This window comes from Ambystoma mexicanum, chromosome 13, assembly GCF_040938575.1.
Source record: "Ambystoma mexicanum isolate Mex_15411 chromosome 13, UKY_AmexF1_1, whole genome shotgun sequence".
NCBI classification, from domain to species: Eukaryota; Metazoa; Chordata; class Amphibia; order Caudata; family Ambystomatidae; genus Ambystoma; species Ambystoma mexicanum.
This window is the reverse complement of record NC_090938.1, coordinates 139,050,186-139,073,527: the sequence shown is the minus strand read 5'-3', so window position 1 is coordinate 139,073,527 and position 23,342 is coordinate 139,050,186. Positions and strand designations below refer to the sequence as shown.

At 45.1% G+C, this 23,342-nt stretch overlaps 1 protein-coding gene and 1 long non-coding RNA gene across 8 annotated transcripts in view; one reads left to right on the top strand and one right to left on the bottom strand.

Moving 5' to 3' along the window:
• SCUBE3 (signal peptide, CUB domain and EGF like domain containing 3) overlaps positions 1-23,342 on the top strand; it is a 785,923-nt gene that overhangs the window by 329,157 nt on the left and 433,424 nt on the right. For all 7 annotated transcript variants that reach the window (XM_069633481.1, XM_069633476.1, XM_069633480.1 and 4 more), the window contains exon 4: positions 3,005-3,139. In XM_069633481.1, coding sequence (XP_069489582.1) covers positions 3,005-3,139 — 135 coding nt within the window. The remainder of the gene's footprint in view (positions 1-3,004; positions 3,140-23,342) is intronic.
• Positions 1-23,342, bottom strand: part of LOC138520989 (uncharacterized) — a 162,600-nt gene that overhangs the window by 35,787 nt on the left and 103,471 nt on the right. The gene's annotated exons all lie outside the window — the stretch shown is intronic.

Genomic DNA, 23,342 nt, shown 5'->3' with positions numbered 1-23,342 from the left:
ATTGGCCATTAACTCTTGGCGGGCTCCAGTGTTGACGAAAAAATTGAAAAAAGAAGACAATCTCTTGCGTCACTGCTGTGTGTCGCAAAAGGTATCATCTGGCTCATGGGCACGTGCTCAGGAGGCTCGCAGTTTTCTGGCCGTACACCAAGAGGATACTGTTCTTGCCAGTGATGTTCTCGACGACCCTGGGTCTGGGAGTTGATCCCTTAGAGGACAAGTTCCAACGAATTTGCGTCTTCAACCTTTGGTGGACGTGGGGTGGGGGTGCAAGGGTTTAAGGGCCAGTGCCGGGTTAGTTTCTTTATAATTTCTTTCACTTGCCCCCACTGCATTGCGTTATGACTTGGCTTGCCCTTTTTCTGACTCCAGAAATGTTTTGAGTTTCACTTACACATCCCACATCTCCCTCCCGGACTTTCTCCCATCGCGTTAATTGTTATAGGTGGGGAACGTTTCACTGGTTCTGCCTGGGGCTGTTTTGTGATGTTATGGTTCTTCCTTCTTCTTTCGTTGGGGCCTGCTTGGTTTCGTGGCTATAGTTGGTTCACATATTTATTGCAGATCCGACTGCCCAGCCTTTCCAGGTAGTGTGTTGTCCGCACTTCTGTATGTTTCTCGTTCAATCGCCTGCGCAGCTTTGCGGTAGGATTCAGCGCCGTTCTCGGACTGCACGATTCACCACCACAGGTCATACCACCACCACAATTTCTCTTGGTTTTCACTGTGTCAGGTCTCAGCCGACTATCAAGATGCTCTCTGGGCATCCCAAACTCAGTCTTTTCTGCTTCACTCGACCTCTTCTCGATAGGTTCACCTTCGTATCGACCAGTCTCGCCTTTCCCTGGTGTCATGCTCTCCCTCCGGTTTCCACTTTCTTCTTCTACTACTACTACTGTAGATGTCCTGTCGACTTGTAAGACTCCCTCTCCACTTTCTACTGTTACGGCTGATACAGCTGACACCCTGCCAACCTTTTCCCCATGCTTGTGTGTTCGATAAACCACACCCTGCATGTCAGTTTCCTTCTCTGGACTCTCTCGCCCTTTTCCTCGGTTTTTCTCTCAAGACCGCCTCTGGTCTCTCGTTCTATCTCCTTCCGGATTCAGACCAGAACTAAGTCTTTCTTTACTGTTGGGTTTAAAAAATGTGGATGGCCCCAGCACAACATCAGTTTGATCGACAACAGCTGGTTAGGCACTCTTCCTACTTGATTGCAACATGCTCAGGATCTTCGTTGTCCCTGCACTGATTACAGTGAGATTGTCTGACACGTTGCCATAACACATTGTTTTAGACTGTATCATAGGTAGAGAAGATTCTGGTATTGATGTTACCTTTTGGGGTCGGAAGTTAAAGGGGCTGTGTCCCGGACTCACGTCCTTGTCCCCAGGAGGGGCAGACTTCTCCAGCATATTACCACCCCTTTGTGGACTATTCGTTAGCGGCCACTCCTCCCTAGCCTCATGGAAAGGGGCTCTCCTCTGGGGAGAAGTGACGCCATCCAAAGGATGTCACAGTGCTTTTTTGTTAGAGAGAGATAAACCTACAGCACACTAAGGAGATAGATAAGTGAGTATAAGGTCCCTGGGGCATATTTACAAATGTTTCCAAGTTGATAGATGATATGTGGTTTGTTGAGCTTTAGTCAAAACCTAATACATTAATTACATTTTAGCCTTCTATTTGCATGGAGCATTTATGATTCTTACACTGGATCAATTTTGTTTTTAAATATATTTTTATTAAGTTTTCATGACATGTTACAAATAACCAATCCATCCCCCACTCAACATAACAATTGCCAAAATGTCCACCATTGCAAAAAAGCAGTGATCACTATCTATAACAGGAAAACATGATTAGCATAATGAGAACCATTGCCCGGTCATCTGGCTTTCACCCCCGTGGCCGTCACTTGGGCCCCCCACTTGGTTCTTCTTACCAGCCCTGAACCAGACCATAAAGCCTCTAATTCACCCCATGCCATCACTTCCCCATGGACCCCATTTCTCAGCGAAAAAAGTCCCCACTCTTCCTCAAATGAACCCACATTGTCATGGACCATGTAGGTACATTTTTCCATTATGCAAATGTCCCAGACCTTATTGAGCTAATATCGTTTCGATAACCAAGACCCAAATGTGTTGCATGTTCGGTGATGATGGACACTTTGTGAATATTTGTCCATTCACTGGTGAATATTTAGAGGCATTGTTAGTTTGCATGTCCCCCTGATGGTCGTCTTAGAAAAATGTCTCTTTTTTATATTTCAATCTGTTGTCTAGGCTTGACTTAAAGGACTAGGAGCGTGTCACTGCGTGTCCCTTAATAGTCTACGAAGGGTAACCTTCCTTGAACCATGATTCCTTTGCCTCCCCCAGAAGACCAGTTTACCTGTTAAAATGAATGGGGTGCACTAGTGCTCCCTCCCTCTAACTTATATCAATCAAGCTTGGGCTCTCCAGGCACATACTTCCACATGAAATACAAACTTTAACTTTGTACTGTGCCTTTTGCAGCATAATAATTTAAGGTTTTGTAAATGCCCAAAGAAAGACTAGAGAGATTCCAGTTTAAAACATGGGATCCATAAATATAATTATGGTCCATCTTTACACAATGGGTATATTTGTATGCCACCAGTTGTCCTGGGGAGTTCATGTAGTTTTTAGTAGCAGATATCAAGCTAAGAAGGTGCTTCTTAGCTATAAGCAGCAATTTCAATTCCTAAACCGTGGACCTTGTTTGTGACCTCTCTGCCTTGGCTCACTCAGCTCCATGGGTTGTAACTCATTGTTAGGCCCTATTAATTTTCCCTGCCACCCCCTGACTGATTTTCCATCTTAACTCATCCTCTTCCCTATAATTCCCCCTTCTCTCTCTACTCAGTCTCTTCTCCTCATTAGCTCTTCCAATTAAGCACTAGACAAGACACCTAGTTACATGTACAACACAGAAACCTTCCGCTGCCAATCATGACCTGTTCTCACTTTCTTCACAGACCTAGACGAGTGTGCCGAAGGCAACGGTGGCTGCCAGCAGACCTGCGTGAACATCATGGGAAGTTACGAATGCCGCTGCCGGGACGGGTTCTTCCTCAGTGACAACCAGCACACCTGCATCCAGCGGCCGGAAGGTACGTGTGAGGAGCTCCACTCAATCCTGTTACTTCCTCCTCCACTCACACTGCCCCCACGCCACGCTAGAGAAATGCTTTGAAGCCATTAAAAGATGCTGGACTCCTCCCTTGGAACGCACGAGCAATTTTAGGCTTGTTATTTGTTTATAGAATACGTTTGATTAAAGCCAGATGCAGCTGTAGCCAAAACATCTGACGATCAGCATTAAAGCCTATTCTTGAGGCGTAGCTTTAAGTTTATAGAGATCCCTTCTACAGCATGCTGGCACAGTCTGATAGGTGGAGCTTTCCAAATAGCTCTGTGTCAGAGCTGCCTTGTCTCATATTAGCTTAAAGGGGAATATCAGGCATCCCGTGAATACAAAGCAACCCCCACTTCATGTGCACCTCACCTTCGAGTCACTGCCAACTATGTACAAAACATAAATTGATCAATGTTCTAAAATGTATCAGTTGCACAGAGGGCACAACAACATATGCACTTGGGATCGCTCAATGCAGTTTTCGTAATTTTCAGCACATCCTCATTTGCACCACACACTCTTTCTCACCTTGAACCTTTTGGCAGCTCCCAGTACTTCTCTATACTTTATTAGTATAGATTATGGGATCCATTACTCCCCTCTTGCCCTCAGTCAGGGCCATAAGTAGAAGCTGACACACATAATACTTCTAGGCCTCTGAGGGACAAGTCTCTGAGTTATAGAGGGTTCTATAAAATAACACATTTCTCAAGCGTGTTCTTCTCTTGATCAGCCTCAGACCCATCGGTGCTTTTGATTGTCTGAACAAAGACCCTTTTGTGCAATGTTTGCAGCTGTTTAGACAGAGGAGCGGCAATTGCATTACTCAGCTTAAGAAATGATGCAGATCATTCAAGGCTCTCGATCTTGTTGGTAAGGAACGCATTCAGTTGGTTCTTTGTGGCAAATATCTGTAAAGACAGAAATCAAACCCGTCTTTTTATGGAGCTACTCCAGTTCAATCAATTATGGGTTGATTCGGCCTGCGTAAATCTCCACTGTCACTTTACTGTGGATGATATCTCTATTAACTTACCCCGAGTACAGCCATCATCATATCTCATGTCACCTGGGGGAGGTACTCCATGAGTGATTGGTAGCAAAAGTCTTAGCAGTAGGTTCTGTCTCTTGTCTGCAAATAGAATCCCTAATGTAGTATCCCAATCTCCACATGCATTCCGCTGAGCAAATCCACTCAGTCTGACTCTAAGCAAAACAGGTAGGCAAGGCCCAAATTGCATCAATTCTGCAACAGACCGTGTGTGAAAGAAGGATGTGAAGGCAGCAACCCTCATGTAAGTAATTGGCAGGAATCAAACAGTGCTAGTCTGTGAAGTTTAGATTTGAGTGTGGGTGACGCAGCCTCTGGTCAGCACTCTCATCTATCCAGGTCCCTCATTCGCAGACCATCCTAAGTGGTGGGGATCGTCATTGTCTTGTCTTGTATGTGAACTGCAGTCCGAAGGGGAATTCCACTTATACTTCATCTTGCGTGTTTGAACAATTTCCACCAGGAGTATCCACTGCCTGCATCAGGACAGTGAGGCTGTGGTGATATTGTGGTGTAGCTGGACTGCAAGGTTGGTTTTGCCCCTCACTTTAGGCAGGATCTTCTTATTGATTAGTTAATTATGCTTTTAGATCCTGGTGTGCATAGGCAAAGCTTTGTGAGGCCCGTACTACACCGTTTTCTGTGTGCCTAGTTTAATCTGTATTCAGTGTCTAGTAGATTACCCACAAGCGAACAAACGAAGTTGTCTCATACATCAAAACACATCCTTGCCCTCGTGTCCTTTATTCACAATTGTGATGGAAGTGTTTTCTCTTTGAGAATGGTTCTCCAATTCCTTGTTGTACTGCATCTCTTGTTTCAGAGTCCAAGTGCTTAATGTTTGTCACAATGACCTATTTTCATTCATATCTTTTGTCATATCTGCCCAGTTTCATCCAGCAGGATTGTTTTGCGGGCCTGCGTCCTCAAAACTCTTGCTTTTTGGGGGGCAGAGTTAAAATTTGCTTCCAAGATGTATTTGGCAGGACAATCTTGGCAGCAAAGGTTCAGGCAGCGTTCTATTCCCTGCGTATGTTACGACACATTTAGCCATTTATTCTAGACGATGATCATGCTGTTGCAGTGGATTCTTTAGTCAATTCACATCTGGACTACTGCAACAGCCTTCTCTCTGGTATTCGGGTCAAGTAGCGTCAGAGACTGCAAAGGGCACAGAACAGAATGCTGCCGTAACATTGGTCTGTCGATTGATTAGGTCTGCCCATGTATCGGCTACCCGCCAGACCCTCCACTGGCTGACAGTGGAAGATATAATTAATTTCAAGGTGGCTAGTTTGACCTTCAAATCCTGAAGGGCACTGCCCCATCTTATTTGGGAGATAAACTCAATCGGTATCTAGGACATTACGTTCCGGGGACCAACTGTTGTTGAAAATTCCTCGATCCTGCTGTGTCACAAGGGAAGACAGAAGGTTTGCTGTCTATGGTCCTAAATTGGGGAACAGCATCCGCTGAGAAATCAGAGCTTTGGAATCCTTCTACCAGTTTCAAAGACACCCTAAAACCTTTCTCTTTAAATAAAGGGTCAATAGAGGCTCTCTTTGAGGGTTCTAAATGTCCCCATTTCAATAGATGGACCATTATACTGTTTGTTGCCCCCACTTTGCATTATCATGCAATCTGCGCCTCTATACAATTAAGTTCGTCCTTGTGTGTGTTCTATAAATGCCTCATGTACTGCAAACAGAAAAATAAAAGGTAGTTTGTTCTTTACTACCTCCAATTATATGTGCCCCCATTGGCGATTGTTTACCTGTGTGCCTCTCACCTTAAATACGCCTCTCCTTGTCACACCACTTCTCTTAGGACCCTCCCCCTTTCATTCTGTCCTTGCGGCATAGACCTCTCCAATGCACCATGCTTAGCAACGCAGAAACACCCACTGAGTCTCCCACCCAGTGCTGGGTTGCACCACCTTAGTTGGCTACTTCTAGACAGAGGCAGTCCCCTTGCACACAAACTCAGTAAAGAAACCCCTGGCACGCTTCTGACTCAGAGACTAAGCACAACTAAGCCCTCTCCACAAGCCCGCTGCTGAACCGCTCTCTGCAAGCTGCTAAGCAGTCCTTGCAGTTTGCGGATGAGCACAGAACCCAGGCAGTCAGCTGAGACCAGATCACCCTTGCATGCTAGTGGCTCACTGTCATATTACTTCCAGTTTGGCATGCAACTGCTGCTGAGTCTCATAGCTCACGATGGATCTCGCTGGCAGCTTACCTTTGCTCATGATGTCAGCGGGGTGTGTGAAGACTCATTCTTGTGTCCTCACAACTCCGAACTGGCGGGTCCGAGCTGTTCCTGCTCCAGGCCCTTTGGTCAGGAGCAGCATTCTGTGGGCTTCTCTCTACTACCATGGCATCTTCATGCCGTGTTGATGCTTCAGTGGTGCGTTCCAGCCTCTAACAGGCCTTGTGCCTGTTAAGTACCCGCCCTTTGCCTTTGGCTCTCAAGGATGCAGAGTTGTGAGAGTCTTGAAATGTCTCGAACTGCAAGAACCCTCTGCACACTACAGTTGAAACTGGTGTGCTGGCAACTTGTATAAGGAAACAGGATAGCACTGGTATTCCCATGCAGCCAGACCTCATTAAGGAACCCAAGAGAGTTTGGGACACTCCACACTCTATTGTAGCAGCAACAAACAAAAGGCAAGAAGTGAAATTCAGGTCGTTGCCGAATGAGACTTTTTAGGGGGCAGCCCTCAAGCCCAATTTATAATTCACTCAATACCACACCCTTTGTGTCATATAATAGTCACTGTTGCATTCCATCAGAGATCGTGTATTTTGCAGAACGGAAATCTCTGTTGAATACAAAGGTATCTCTGGCTCAGAAAGAAACTTACACTGGTGTCTTTGCTTATAGCAGAGGGAGAAAGCACACCTAGGATTATGCCACAGTTCTTTTCCCCCATGCTAGAGTGTTCAATTTATAAAATACATCATTGGTATGTGTAACATACAAGATGAGATTACAAAGAAATAGTCTGGGGAAGCTATCTGTATACCATGATCAATTCTCAGCAAGCTACCCTGTCCAAGCATCATCAGTCTAAGGTTCATGGGGCGTTATCTCTCCAGACCTTGGAAATATGTACAAATGTGTTGCTTTTGGGAAAATACATTAAGTTCATTACTTGCCATGAAAGCATGCCCCCGCCCATCTAAACTCTTTTCATCTCACTAAAAGGTCTCATTTTCCCCATCACATTCTAGGCGTCCAATTGGCTTCTCAGAACCCCTCTCAGGCTCTATGAACTTCCTTACCATCTCATGGACTTTTTCCAGCATCAGCCTCTCAGATGGCAACTAGGTACTGAGGATCAAAGGCTGTTTACATCAGTTTCTGGGTGCTGCAGATGAATGCATCCTCGTCCTGCTCTAGGAGACAACTCTCTCTTCTCTTCTTGTGCCCATCCACTTGATCCTTGATGGTCAAGGAGCTTCCCGATTGGCTCTGGGTGTTCTAGCTCTGCTACCTTGCCCATCACACTTTCCTTTCTAGTGCTGTCACATATAAACGCGAAAAATTCATAATGGATTTTGTCAGTTATTCTTTTTGTGTGTTTGATGGCAACACCACGTGGAGCTGAAACACTGTTTAGATAACTTCATATTTTTCTTATGAGACACTTCATCACACGATACAAAAAACACAGATGCATGAACATAGATACCCTTTTCAGTCCAGCCGACCTTTTAGCATTAAAAGGAAGTCCCGGCAGGATAGCTAAGGGGCAACGTGCTCGCCTTGGAAGCAAGATGACACGGAGCACAACAGGTTTGATTCCCCGGGTCCGTGCTTAGAAACTCTGGGAACTAAGCGCGTTATAAATAACCTATCATATAATATCATAAGGGGATTCTCAGAGGGCGAGTTCTTCACAATGAATGCAGAGCTTGAGGACAGATCTGTGCAGTTCATGTACAGAGATCTGTAAAAGATTTTCAAAGTTAACCCAGAGAAATGCACACAGATGGCAGCAAGCTCCTTCTGCGCCGCCTCTTCACTTCAGACAGACACTGCTTGTTGAACTGTGCATCCCCTTTTTATTTACTGTCCAGAGATGCGTAATCTTCCAGGCATCTGTCTAGTGTGCATGCACGGAATAAACTACTCATTTCTGGGATTTGCTTTATGAGTACACTGGCTTCAGCACGGATCTGTTCTCTCTGTTTAATGGGTTTAAATTAATATAGCACTCGCTCCATTGCCGAAGAAGGCCCCATATGGCTCAATGATGCAGGTAGTAAAACATGCATGCGAAGCCAGCAATTGACTGGATCGTATCTGATGTCCCGGAGCTGAGCGGGAAGTCATGGTTATAGAAATGATCAGAAATGGTAGACACGCATTTTAGGTTCCTTTGGTCAAATTGGTCAATAGCCTTCATTTAGCCACTGCTGACCAATTGCCCTTTCACAATCAAACGGGGTCACCTGGATATTCACTTGGTAAGTGTCCCAGCCGCATATCAGTGACTGGAGGTAGCTCTGGTGTTAGCTGATCACTTCAAGATACCTATATACTGACGAGAAATCTTCCTGCATTCATACCTAAGACAGATGCCCCTGTGCCCTGTGTCCATTCCTGCAAGAGTTGCTCATTTGCTCCTACCAATCAGTAATGATCCTGTGTCCTTGTCAAGGCGAGCTACGCAGAAGTGCATAGCTTCGAGAGTTGCCCCTACCGAGGAGTGCTGCCCATGGGTCCACAGCTGCAAGAGAATCCCATGACTTCTTGCATATGAAGCATGCTCATGTGATCTGCTACGTCGCAGATGCCCTTGCCATCGTTTTCAATAAACCCTCATTTAGAGGGTCTAGTTATTATTGTGCCTTTATTTTCCGTTGTTTAAAGACTGGGTTTTGTCTGTGGCCTTTTCTCTTAAAAGCTGTGTTAACTAGTGCATTTCAAAGGACGATTTAGGGAGAACCAGCATTTTCTGGTCTTTGAAACCTAACTGCGATGTTGTCAAGTTTAAATGTATCCCCGTTATTCAAGTTGCTGAGGCCTAGTCATGCTACCTAGCTGAGACAAGACCAACCCCCTATATTGATTGAGGTGGTGCTCTTGTCAGTCCTGTATGCTTCTTAGTAAGAGACAAAGCAGCTCTCTTAAATATGGCAAACCTGCTTTTCATTTCCTGCTCACGTGGAGGGAAATTAAAAATCGGCTCCTTTAAAACAAGGAAATTTACTGCAAGGCATTTCCAGCAGTGGCTGATGGAGCAGGGAGTTCGCTTCGCTGAACAAGCTGATTTGCATGTGTGAGAAAATATTTCCATCTTTGCAAACCTTCCTTGGTGGGAGGAAAGGCAGATCTCGTATTGCCTGAGGGGCCTGTAAGCAGCGCGCCTGTTATGATGACAGTGTGCTTTCCTTCACCGTGTCCCCTCAGAAACAGTGTACTCCTGCCTGAAAGGGGCCTAAAACCACAGGCTACTGGATAGGAATACATGGAAGGCGCGCTAGTAATCAGACCATTACCTAGTCTCAGATAACACCTGAAATGATGAAAATATCCACACCTCCTGCAGATGCAGAATAGTACGTGTGTTAAGGGTCCAGGGCCAGATTCATAGTCAGCCTTTACAGGGGGCAGTGTCTGGCCAGAAATGTTCTTAATATGGCTGGTGCCGGAACAGAATAATGTTCTTTCAGGAGGAGGGGCAAAGGCAGTCATTACTATCATTGCCAAAATGAGAATACGTTTAAAGTTAAGATGGCAGTGCCAAGACAGGAGAAATCCCAAAGAAGGACAGTGCCAAAACCTGAGATGTTCCCAGCAGGTATCAGCTCCAGGAAACGAATTTTCTTAAAGGTGGTGATGGCAGCAGGTTTTTATTCCTGCAAGATGGCCGCTGAGTGAGGTCAATATGCAAATCATTCCTGAATACCCCTTCTTTCCAGGATCTCGTAGATTTTTTTTTCTTCGGATCATTCTATTTCTTTTGAAAACGTGCTGCTTGATGTGTAGATAGTGATAGACTGCATGGGTGCTGCAACTTTTTATGGCTTATGACTAACCATCTTTGTGCCATCTCTCTCCTATACCTCGCAATCCCATGCAATGCCGGGAGTCGACGACTTAGCTTCATAATCACACTGCAGCTCTTTGACTGAAATTGTTTGCTCACGCACAGGATTTTGCTGCCATATACTCTCATTTTTTAAAGTGCCGGAAGAGTGAAAAATGCTCTGGTTGTTTGTGTCAGTGTGAGAGAGCGAGGACTGACTCACATATATAGTGGCCAAACTCTGCAAAAATCTGCATTACCTTTTGCGTCCAGGATTTTGTTCCGCTTTGATAGTTCGAAGCAGTTTAACTATTAGGCTATGCAGGCTGTTAAAGTGGTTAACAGGAATATTCCTTTTAGACTGAACAGCTTAAAAAGTGGATAAACTATGTGATGCCCAACAGGGTGCTCGGCTGGAAACAGTAGAGCCAAGCACTCCTGTGCTCGAAGGCACGATAGGTGCAACTGCAGCAGAACGGTGTAGACCAAACTCTATATGGAATTCCAAGACATGCTATTGCCATACAATTGGAACATATTTGGTCTACCCACTGACACTGAGAGGCTAGTGATTAATCTGTGATAGTTTGATACCTGCATTTTCTCTGAATGTTTTTACAGTTTGGGCCCCAACTTTGTTGTTGATAAAATGACAGTTCAAATGGATCCCTCCAGTCAAAGATAAACATAGACAGAATCCTTGCACCATCATAGTGAACAACGCATTACAGAGAAGAACTTCTCGCAATCTCTACAATATCTCATATCAATGCTAAGTCTTACTCTTTCTATCTTTTATCAGATGAAAACCTAGGGCCACCAAGTGCAGATCAAAACATGAAAGCCTTATTCAGCAACTCAAGAAAATTACCGTTAATATCTTTTGACATGGTCTTTCAGGCTTAAAATCCATTGAAGTGGAAGCATAAGTCACACTTTGTACAAACCAGAGATGAGGCTAGCTTAATACGTTTGATAAGAATTCTGTCTAGTAGACAAGTTCAGACTGGCAGGAGGTGTATGAGTGAGAAACGTGGGTGGGGATTGGGCGAGAAGGCTCACTCCCTCAAGCTTCAAGGGACAGTCTCACAGGCTTGGTCGGGTTGGTGCTCTGGGATGGCTTTTTTGGGGTAGAGGAGCACATTGTCAGGGAGCATGGGGCGTGACAACATATTTGTTGGGTTAAAAATACAAAGACAAAAGCTCCTTGAGTTGTACTTGTTACTGTGCTTTTGTTCAGACAGCATTTCCGATTGATGGTGAATTGCATGTTTAGTCAGAGGCTCAGTGTTTAAATGCTTCATATACTAAAGGAAAGTACAGATCTTATACATACACCAACACCCTGTTCCCTTTCTCCTATACTCATGGCAGGTTCCCATTTGGGGATGGCACCTGAGCCTTTTTGGTCAGCAAAAACCCTCATTTGAAAGTGTGAGTGGTGATCAAGCGCGAAGTGTAGCTCTACTTCTTCATGCATTGTCTTTGCACTTTGTCAGCCAGTCCTTTTGACCACGTTCGGCAGGACCGGCCGTCTTGTCAGCAATCAGGATTTTTCATCTGCGTCACTCTATTCATATTTATTGTTTTTTCATTCCTTTTTCTTTTTCCTTGGCCTCCTGATGGTCCATGCTGCTGGCTTATGCCATTGCAAGCTGTTTCATTGGTGGATCCGCATGCTCTGTATTTCGAGTTCTTAGGCCAAGACCATGCTTTGGGTCTCTGCCCCTTTTGTGACTCACTGTTGCCTACTCACTCATGGACTGGCTAGCACATTGTGTGTGTGAGGGGGGGTCGGTCAGATGAGGGGGGGCTTCAGAATGCCTTGTCCTCAGAGTCTCAAGAAGTTATTCACAATTAAGTTGAAGAAAAAACTGTGGTCAGCCACCCCACTTCTGGTGCTTCTGGGGTAGCCTTCCGTTGGGCTAAATATGCCCTTTGGACACAGGACCACGGGATTCGGGTACCAGAGGTTAGTCCGACGTAGTGCCTACTTGCTGTAAGGATATTAAAACTGGGGCATACTCTTAGAAAGGCCTTCAGCCTTGTCTTTGGGGCACGCCCGGAGGTTCGCTGATGAGTTGGATTTATGATAATTAGCAGTACTGTTGCCTCAGGCAACCAGATACTTACCAATAGGGCTATAGAACCGGTTCCACCTGCAGATCGTTTGCAAATCAGAAGAACAACCAGACTGGCCTATGCGCATTCTTGGACCCATCGCACCTAAACCTGTCTCTTCCCCTGAAGAAGTCCAAGATGTTTACTCAAGCACAGATTTAGATGTCTCTTCATCATGACTGGTTCTGCGTGGTGCATCTGAAGAAGGTACAACTACATATCCGTTTTTGGAAGCCTCATCTGAGGTTTCTATGGTTTTCTTTAGGGGATCACCGGTTTCAGTAAAGTCCTTCCATTTGGTCTGAACTTGTCTCCATGAGTGTTTACAAAGTAAACAATGGCAGTGTCGGGGTGGTGTTCATTTGTATACTTTCCTAGATGACTGGCTAGCGATCTCAGCTTGCCCATACCCAGAGCCTGACTTGCACAGGGTGTGTCTGGGATACTATGCAAGCCATCAAATGGTCACTAATATCAAGTAGGCAGTGTACCATTTCCTCCAAAAGGATGCCACAATGATGCAGTGGTTTTAGAAATTGCTGGGATTGATTGTGTTGAACATCTCCAGTTGAGGCAAATGCACATTGTCAATCTCTAAGACAGGTGTGAGCAGAGTCGATCCTTTTACTGCCAATTTCAGATCTGGTCAAACAGCAAGTGGCTCAGTGGTCCATCGATCCGAATCTGTCGATAGCTATTCCCTTTCCGGAACCCCTGTTTAAGAACATGTTGAGAGACGGAACACTCTTCCTTCAGGTGGGGAGTCACCATGCAAGGCATGTGTAGCCACGATCTAGGATACTTATAGGACTCTCTACTGCATATAAGCGTTCTGGAATTACAAACCTTCATTCTGGCTTTGACATCATATTCCCCCCTGGACAGGAACAGGAGAGATTTGATCCTCACGGACAGTATGACGACTATGTTGTATGTGAACGAAAGGGAGGAGCCAAATCTCTACAACTGTGTCGTATGGTGTTAGGAAAGATTTCTCTTTACAGCACGTTTCCTTCCATTTCTGTAACCCTCCAAACATGTTGCTTTTATTTTTTATTGTGACCTACTCTTTTTGCCGTGAAGCCTTAAGCTATACTGCACTGGCTTTTGCTCATTTGTCATGGGGTAACTGACATGTCCTTAAGGCTGTGAGTGCTGGAAAACATTCCCTTAATCTTGTTACTTTGTTACTACTTTTTGTAACTTATCACTTTGGTTACTTTGTATCATTGTACAATGCATCTTACAATGCAGTACAATGGGGTTCACTTTTTGTTTTGCGCTAGACTAGCCCTCAGGATTTTTTTGGGTTACTCTAAGTATGCTAAAAGGATAACCTTGTGGCAGCAGTTACTTTTTGCTTATCTTTGGTGTATTTTGTTTTACCCTTGCCATGTTTACTGCATTTGGCTACTATGTGGCTAGTGGTCAAACATGTCCATGCCACCGGGTTTTTTGATTGTCCTTTTGCCATCTTGTCTTTAACCCTTCTTTCTGGTCTGCGAGGCCAGGAAAATCCTTATATGGACTTCCAGTGCCCAGAAAAGCAAAGCTTTTGGAGGGCTACTGGAGGGCTATGAGTGTTTGCTGCCAGGAAGTGGGTTGGGACTGTCTGATCCCAATCCACAAACTAGTTTTAGTGTGTCTGAGTGGTATGCATGAGTTTTGCCGCCAGTGGTCCTGATTGTACCACTGCTGGGGTGTGTGAGTGGGCCAGATCTGTCATTGGATAGTGGGAGTTCAGCTCTTGCCTGGCTTTTGGTATAAGAAGATGACCCCTGCACCCACTCTAGAGAAATCCTAGAAGAAACCGAAGGCGCCAAGAATCCTGTCCAGCTGCAGGACCCGCGAGGAGACTGGAGACCCGTTAGAAGGAAGCCTGGCAACCAACTTCTGGTGCGGTCCTGGTAGAGCCCTGTCTTGTGGAAGATCTCCAGCAGTCCTGCGAAGGAGCTGTGACCATTAGAGTGGAGGGAACATTCATTCTCGACATCAGCTCTGACTCCTACGAAGAAGAGCCTTCGAAGTGCCCCTTGACAACACAGTGGCTGACCAGCTCTGAGTCTGGGCTACCGTGCTGCAGACATCAACGTTTTGAGTTGAGGACTTGGGGGATATTCAGTTTGTGCAACAAGACTTACCTCTGCGAAATTTCGTGGTCCTAGTATCAAGGTGACCCGATATAGGAGGCAAAACGTGACCACGGCAAGTGAATTTCTTTGCATCTCCGTGCATCGGTTGCAGTCGTCCAAAACCGCTTACCTACGTCCAGTCCTGTCCTGAGAGGGGCTCTGCATAGAGTTCTTTTGCATTTCTCAAGTGGAAGACCTTGCACCAGCCTTAGTCGTTGAACGGAGGAGTGCTCAAACCTGCAGCTCCTGGGGATCAAGGGCTAAGGCTGATGGCGGGAAAAGCGACCTTGGACCCTCTTCAGCAGTTCTGCCAAGTCCCACGAAGAATCAGAGTATGGGGTGAGTTGTAGCGATACTTACCTGAACCCCTATCTCCCTCTTATAAGTTTTGATCACTTTTATAAACCTTTGACATAGTTTGGCTTTGCCAATGCTTGTTCACACAAGCACTCCGAAAGTTGGGGACATGTTTGTTAGATTAACGTGTCCCCTAACACTTGGAACTCTTCATTGAACCACAGAGACCCTACCTTCATTTTTTCCCATCTTCACAAAACTGTATGGAACTTTGCTGAACTTTTGGGCACAAGTTCTGAGGCATTTTAGGGATGGACTTCTCAAGTTATGATCGTATCTCTGTGGACCTGTAGTGCTTTTACTAATCTTTAGGGGTTTGATATGTATTTTGCTCTACTCCAGTGATTGTGTGTATGTATCTATTTTTAGTGTTGTGGTAGCATTACCTGTTAGTAGTCATTATTCACTGTGGTATTTGGCCATAGGTTAAGAAGTATTGTTATACCTGTGCGTCTAAGTGTGGTCCTTGACTATTTCACTGTGTGAGCTCATTGTGGACCCCTTACAAGCTCACCACCTCTTGAGACTTAGCCTAGACCACTCGCTTTGCTACTTTTAACTAGTTTGGCTACAGCAGATCCCAGAGTTGTTCCTGTCACAATACTATGTCAGCCTTCTATACATCTGTCCACCATGGAATATACCTGCAGCCATCTCATATTCCATGAGAGAGCAATGGCAAGGTGAATGTGGCCAGCATGGTTCGTCATCAGACCAATGAGTGGGAGGTCTCTGACAGTCCGCTACCACATATTCCAGATGTGGGGCTTCCATCAAATAGATCTATTCATGGCAAGCGAGAACTACAGATATCACCATTTTGCCTCTTGCATGGGACAAGGGGCTCGATCTCTGGGACATGCAATGAGCCTGTAATAGGACAACATGAAGGCTTATGCCGTCCCTCTGTTTTCATTTATGCTCAAAAGCTTAAGGAAGTTCACAGAGTCGACAAATATCTTTGGGTTATTTATGACATTCTGAATGAAATTTGACTGTTCCTTAGAGGCTAGGAAACCTCAAGAGATCAGTATTGCATCAAATGAACCAGGTGTTGCCAATAGTATATGGGCAGGTGAATAATACAGCTAAAAGCTCACTTAAACCATGTGTTATCTCCCATGGCGAACTCAAGATTGTTGTAGGACTTACCTAGTGGCTTTCACTGTGTATTGCAATTCTGACGATTTGCGCTCTCTTTTTCCAACCCTATAATCAAGAGGCATCTTGAAGGTCTCCTGCAAAAGTAACATTCGGTTAGATCGTCCTACCTCTTTTGGGACCTGAAAGTGGTGCTGTGTGACTTGGCTGATAAGCTCTTTAAGCATATGCCCTCAATTGAATTTGGTGTCATGGAAGGTAGAGTTTTTGGTGGCGATTACGTCAGCCAGAACGGTTAGTGTACTGCAGGCACTTTCTGACAAATAGCACTTTACAGTTTATCACAGTGATAAAGAGGTCTTAAGAACACACACACAAGGAGGTGTCGGATTTCTGTATCAATCAAGGAATTTCCTTACAAACATTTTTCCAAATATACCTTCCGATGCAAAAAAGCTCTCCACTGCCTTGATGTTACGGGGCTCACGTTTTTATCAAGCTAGTTTAGGGACTTGGAGGCAGACACACTTTTGTCAAGTATGGTCCGGCTAATGAGGGAAAGCAAGCTTTGGAAGCAGCTATTGTAAGATGGATAGTCTTGTGCTTTATTCGATCCAGCCGATGTTAGGCCAAGGTCCGTCCCGAAGGGCTTCATGCCCATTCAGTAAGAGGGAATACAGCTTTGTTTGCCTTCTAGAGACACGTACCCATCAATGTCCTTTGCAAAGTGCCCACTTATACCTCCACTCCCTTCTTGTCTTTATTGTTTTTTGCTTTCTGTCTTTTTCAGTTCATGCAACAGGGTAGTAGTGGGTGTGTTTTGTTACTTATTGAACGTGTTTTTTTATACGTGGTGATAGCAGCAACAGAAAATACGCCTCTTCCTGGGGGCATCACCCGGGGAAGTTTCTGAAGTCTCAGGGAAAGGCAACATAATAGAGAATGTCTATGCCCGTAGGACACAGGCTTGGCAAGACCTTGGACTGCAGGGATTGGATACCAACAGATAGGTATTTTTTATTTTCAATGGCCATGTGTTCACCAAGTGGCCACACAGTAGGGAATAGTGTCTATTTTTCCTGATTTTTGTTTAACCAAATTGCACCTTCCCTTTCCTTTATGGGGGGGTAATTCCCCATCTCTCTCCTTTCACTTCCTTCACCCTCCATTTATATCTATATCTTTTACCCCGCCCCCTTTTTATTTTTTACTGAAATACCTTTAAGATGTTTAGGGCGCCTTGCTCGCAATTGGGAATGTATCAGTCATTGGACACACACCCACAAATAGTAGCAGGCCAGACTAATCCACGTGACAAGCATTCAGTGTTTCCCCAAGCTTTGTTAAATAGAGCCGCCCTTTTCTTCCCTATCAGGCCTGGGTCTGGGCAGCCCTACTGCTGTGTCTTTCTAAATCAATGGCTCTCCTCGTTAGGGTGTGGCGGCCTGCTTTACAGAGTGATAATCAGTCCCTGCCTTCCTTCCCTGGCACACTGAGGCAAGGAGCAGAACATGAGTCAGAAAGAAGGAAGGCGCAAGGCTGGAGGCCAGGCGACAATGGCCGTTTGTTTCAGCGAATGGGGCAGTGGCTAAAGTCAGAGCCGGGCCTATATATAGGAAGGTAGGAAGCAGCACTTCATAAAAATAACCTAAGAAGCTCACATTGAATTTACAGAGGATGGGGAAGTGGTTCCTCAGTGAGATGTTTTTAGGTATTTTAATAAGCAATTAAATATCTTTCCTCACTCGTGCTCTTGGTAACTTTCTCCCTATCCCTTCTTGCCTTCTCTTACTGCCACATCCTCGTGGTGCCCTTTTCTCATTGATCATCTCTCCTCTCTTCCCATGCTTACATATTTTCTCTCTCTTGCACTTATTTCTCATATTCTCTTTCACTTAAATCCTCTCTCTCATGCTCACCTTTATTTCGAATAACTTTTGTGGCCCTTCTTAACTTTCTTCCCTTCTTGCCTTTCTTCTTTTTCTTAGATTCAATGCTCCCCTTTAATTACTTAACTTTACAGTTCCTTTTCTTAAACTGTTAATTTTTCTATTCTGCGTTTGCCCCATCTCATAGCCCCTTTCTCGCGCCCTTTCACTCCCACTCTACATATTGTAATCTCTTCTCTCCTTCCTTCTTACCTCTTCTAGATCCCTCTCCCTAACGTGCCTTCTTTCTTACTTTGCTTTAGTCTCTCATTCCATCCTTGCCCTCTCTCCCTCCTTCCTTCTTACCCATAAGCTTTTCTTGTCTATTTTGTCCCCCTTCCCATCTTCCCCTTTTCTCGCTCCCTAACCATTGTCTCCTTAGCCTCCCTCCCCTTATCACCCCTAAGCTGTGCTGCGGAGGAAATTGCAAAAGATACAGCCCGCTCCAACACATAGCTCTGAATGTCCGTGGAGACTTTTGCTAGAACAAGAAGGGCGAGATGGCTAGTTTTGTTGCTCAACTCCTCCTGGTCAGGGACAACTGTCTGCCTGCTAGCTTGTCAAAGATGAGGCTACCTCAAGTAGGAGAGAGATTCACTGAGAACTAAATCCCCAGACACTGAGTCAGAGGCCACTAGCAGTTTTTCAAGATCAATGAGCGACCATGGACTTTGGCTCTTGTGTCCACCCACCCACTATGCCAAGTAAGGAACATTGAACATACAAACTAAACACAATCCAACTAAGAAGTCCAGCATTGGTGATGGGATCACCTACATTGTCATCACGACCCCTGAGGGCATCCACCTGTAGGCACTACCAGTAGTCCTTATTCCATGCTCCCAAGCATTGTAACCCTTTCTGGGTTCTGAGGCCAAGGACCATCTTTACCACTGGACCGTAGGAGTCAACTGCACCCATGACTAGAGCCACTGTGCTGTGGTATATTGCTGGACTGTATGTACCAAATAACTGTTCGCTGAATGCCCCAGACTCTGACAATTTCAACCACAAGGGTGCAACTCTCCAGGAACTGATGCCAGCCCGATAGAGGGCTCTAGCATTATATTTTTTGCTATACATTAGGTTATTGTTTCTTCTTGGACAACATCATTTTTGACTATGTATATGATCTTGGTAGTAATAGTTGTGCGAATGAAGAGCTATTTTTTTGGCAAAAGATAATACTTCTGGGCGACCAATGATCTTTATGACCTATAGGAGGATGACGGCAACATCATTAACTTTAATTCTGTGTCCAAGGGCTCTCCGGAGATACACTTCCTTTTGCCTGCTGCAATATTAGCCAGGTCCCAGGGTAAGGATGGCTGCATACATGCTCAGTTACCAATGGATAGACATTTTGTGCACCTGATTTATATTCTCAATGTTGATATTGTCCTTTGCTCTGTAAGAAAGTGTAACATTCATATTATGACTCCAATTTATATTGGAAGTGATCATTATAAATGAACATTATAATGCTTCAGAAAAAGCCAGTTTGCAATGTTTATTTTGCTTAGATTGCAACCTAAGTGTCCTTCCTTTTTGGAAAGGATCATGCTCAGATTAAAACCAATTATATTTTTTTACTGTGAGGATCAAGGCAATGTTAAATGTCATTGGTTGGTACTGCGGTTACATTTATTACAGTATGCACACATATTAATAATGAACACAAATAGAAAAAAATGAATGCACTTTTAGATCTGGACCCTGGGCCTCTGGTGCCTTACAAGGTCTGAGAGAATCCCAGGACTCTACACCACCCTCATTTCCCACTAAAAAGGCAATGCAGCATTCCTACAGGGCACATGCAATGATGCAATATATGATGGAAAATACCTGGCCGTCCCCACTTCAGAGGACGCCTCTGTGGCCACTTCTCTCATACTCTTTATTAATCATCCAAAACACAGTACCTTCCCACCTCCTTCAATAGATTTGTGTTTTTTATTTGGTCACACTGCTGTCAGTAATGACCGGGATAGCTTTATAAAATGCGGACTTGACAACAAAACTCTGAGTGTCATTATTACGACTGCCTTTGAGTACACAATTGCGAAAAAAGGTCAACACATTTTTTGGGAGGTCGTCCCCCCCACACCCTGGAAACCCCACCCCCACCTATTTTTTTTTTTTTTTTTACTAATCCGGATCCCACCTGAACCTCTTATCTGCCCTTTCCCACCTCCCCAAAATTTCAATTACCTTTTTCGTAATTCTTTACTCATAAAAAAGGCAGTCGTAAAAATGACTGTCGATGAAACAACGGTATACAAGAGTGAGAGAGGCAGAGAGAAAGAGAGTGCAGAAAGAGAGAGAGCTAGATCAGCATATGGCATGCTGAGCACGCTACTGATCATACTTGTATTACCATATATCTGCTGTCGCCCCTCAGGCCTCAACACTGTGTACTCTAGGTGAGCTTAGACTGAGGTGTCGTCTTCAGACACGCTCGTCAGCTCCTAACATGTGTGGCCCCAGCCGCACTATACATTCACTTGAACTACAAACTGCCCCCATTCACCTCTGAGCCTGGTGGACACCATCTGCCATCACCCCCCCTGTAGTAGCACATTCTCACTCGCCGTCTCTGATACCTCATATTCTCTCTTCCGTCTTAAAACCCCCTCTCCCACTATCTGCTAACCCTGGTTTGCTGTTTCTCTTTCTTCTTTTCTTTCTTTGGTGATTTTAGAGCTGTCATGGGACAAAAACGTTCAAGAGGGGATGAACTAACGTTAAGGGATTGACTAAGGAAGGTGGGGTAGAAAGGGAAGTGGAAGATAATGATCTTAGGGTAAGGCAGAACACAGGTGTGTATTTAAAAGCATGGCAGATGCATAGATTGCTGTGTTCCTGGTCCAGCTGTAGGTTCAAAGAATTCCAGAACCTAGGACTGCAAACCTCTATCCACCAAAAGGTGTCTTGGGAATTTTGGCATTGAAAAAAGAAAAGCGTTTGATGACCTTATAATTCTATGTGGCCGATAGGGGTCAACGTTGTTCCAAAGGAAAGGACAATTGTTTGGGAAAAGCCTAGTGAGTAAAAGTTTTAAATTTGAACTAGAAGATGATGGGAGGCAGTTCAGCAAAGCCAGTAGGGTGTGTTTTTGTTGAACAGAAGTTGAGCAATGCATGGCTTGAATAGACCAATGCCAAAGGAGTTGGCATAATCAATTTGGGGCAGAATGATGGCTCAGAGGAGGAACACAATGTGTGAGGTTGAGATGTTATGCAAGGTGTTGTGCAGCAGCTTGAGGTGGAAGTTTCTTTATTTGACCGTATTATTTATCCGATTACACTGGAGACACAGGACTGATAACCGACAACAGCAGAGACGGCCAGAGAGATAAGGGAATAGAGAGGATTTGCTCTTGAATTGCCGTCATGCCTACTCTAGATCACACTCTCACAGAGGTCATGCTTCACTGCCGTTTCTCTCTTCTTTCCCATTTCTAGCTTCCTCCTCTCTTTCGGTTTTCCTTCAGCACTGTCTCTGGACTTGCACTTCCACTTGCTCTCCCTTGTTGCCCTTCTTTCCCTGTCTTCATGTCCTCTTTCATTTCCTTTTCCCCTTTTCTCAGTCGTTCTTCACCTCACATTCATTCTCCACTTGTCCCCGTCTTCTTCCTCCTTTGTTTCTCTTTTGTTCCACCTCAATTACGCACTTTATTTCCCTTTATTTCGCCCCCATCTCCTTTCGCTCTCTCATTATTTTCAGGCCCAGTGTTCTTCGACCATGTCTCTTTTCTACCTCTGCTTCACTTCATGCGCACGTTTCTCTACCTCCATCTACGCCTCTTTTCTTCCTTGTTCCCTTTCTCTTCTTCGTTCTTCTCCCCTTGTATCCACACCCCTTGTCTCGTTTCTTTCTCCCCTCTCCCTCCACCAGTTCACTAAGAGGTGTCTCTTCGCGTCTGCATTTTGTTGTTGACACGGCTTTCACAATGTAACTGCTAAACTGCAGGAGCTATCGTTCAGGAGTATGGCTTGATACATAAGGTGGGGTTCTCTGATGTAGACTTCTTGCATAGCTGTGTGTAAAGAAGGCCTCCAGTGCGGGGAGTACGGAGGCCTCCCTCGGATCTGCGAGAGCCGGTGGCGTAAGAGTGGTACTGAAACTGCTTTCAGGTTTACATGAAGGTTAAGTACACTTTGGCCATTGCTCGATTCAGTGCAAGGCCACAGCTGGCCCTGCACCTGGAGGCTCTGGCTCTATGGCCACAGTGACAGGTCAGGTATTAGCATAATTGACCTAAAAACATTTGATCACATTTTTGTGACCTTTTTTTGGTCAGATTTAATTAAATATATATGGGGGAGGGTAAGGGTATAGATTAGGTTGCGGGGAAGTGGAGGGAGGGATTGCGGGGGGTTTCCCCCCCGCATTTTAGACCGGAAAAAAAGGTCAAATAAATTCGATCAAATGTTTTAGGTCAAATAGACCCAAACCGACAGGTTATGGGCCAGGTTTGGGAGAGACCGGAGTTCGTCATAAGTGAGTGCCCACGGGATAAACTCTAAACTCACAGCTGGGGAACTGAATCAGGGTGTATACATATTCATTACAATCTGCACACATGGAAGAGGATGAATCATGTGCCACTACTCAACATACACATTACACATCCAGCCCTCGCCACACACATGGTCATAGGTACCCTATAGCCAAGTGTATGGATCAATGCACCTCTCCCTTTACACGCTGTTACATGTGCCCTGGGCTTCTCTGAATGTCACAAAACCCCCTCTTACACACTGCCACATGGACTCTGTAATCTTGCACGTTAATAATTCACGCACCCTCTTGTACTCTGCCACAGGTGACCCACCCCTGCCTTGCACTGTTCTGAGCACCTCATCCTTTACACTGCCATATGTGCCATTGCCCTCGATCATTTTCACATGAACCCCTCCCACTTTACGCACGCTCACACACTGCATAATCTAGCAATCTGCTCCACGCTCCCTCTCGCACTTAGTTTCACGCAGGCTCTTCCCTTCACACTGTCGCGTGTGCCCAAGCCTTCTCATACTGTTGCTCGAACTCCTCACCTTTAGTTGCTGCTTGCTTGTATTTTGTATGGATAGTCCAGTTTTCCACTTCCCTGTGGTTGCAGATTTGAATGCGCTGCCTGCACAGTCATTTCCCCCGGTTTTGCCTTAAGCAGATACACCTCATTATCATGTAGAGCTCCAACCTACCCCCCCACACCACCCCCGACCTCCGCTCCCTGTCAAAAGTAGGGCTATGTAATTATGGGGTGCACTATTCTAGTGTTCTCTTCTCCCCCCCATTGTCAAAGAGCATTCCAGGGCGCCAGATGGCACTGTATTCCAAAGAGATGAAGATATTGTTCTGGCAGTGGCACAGTATCCACAGATAATGTAAGGTGTTTGAACCTCCATCTTTTCATCTCCCAGCAGTCACTGGCATGCTTCTTC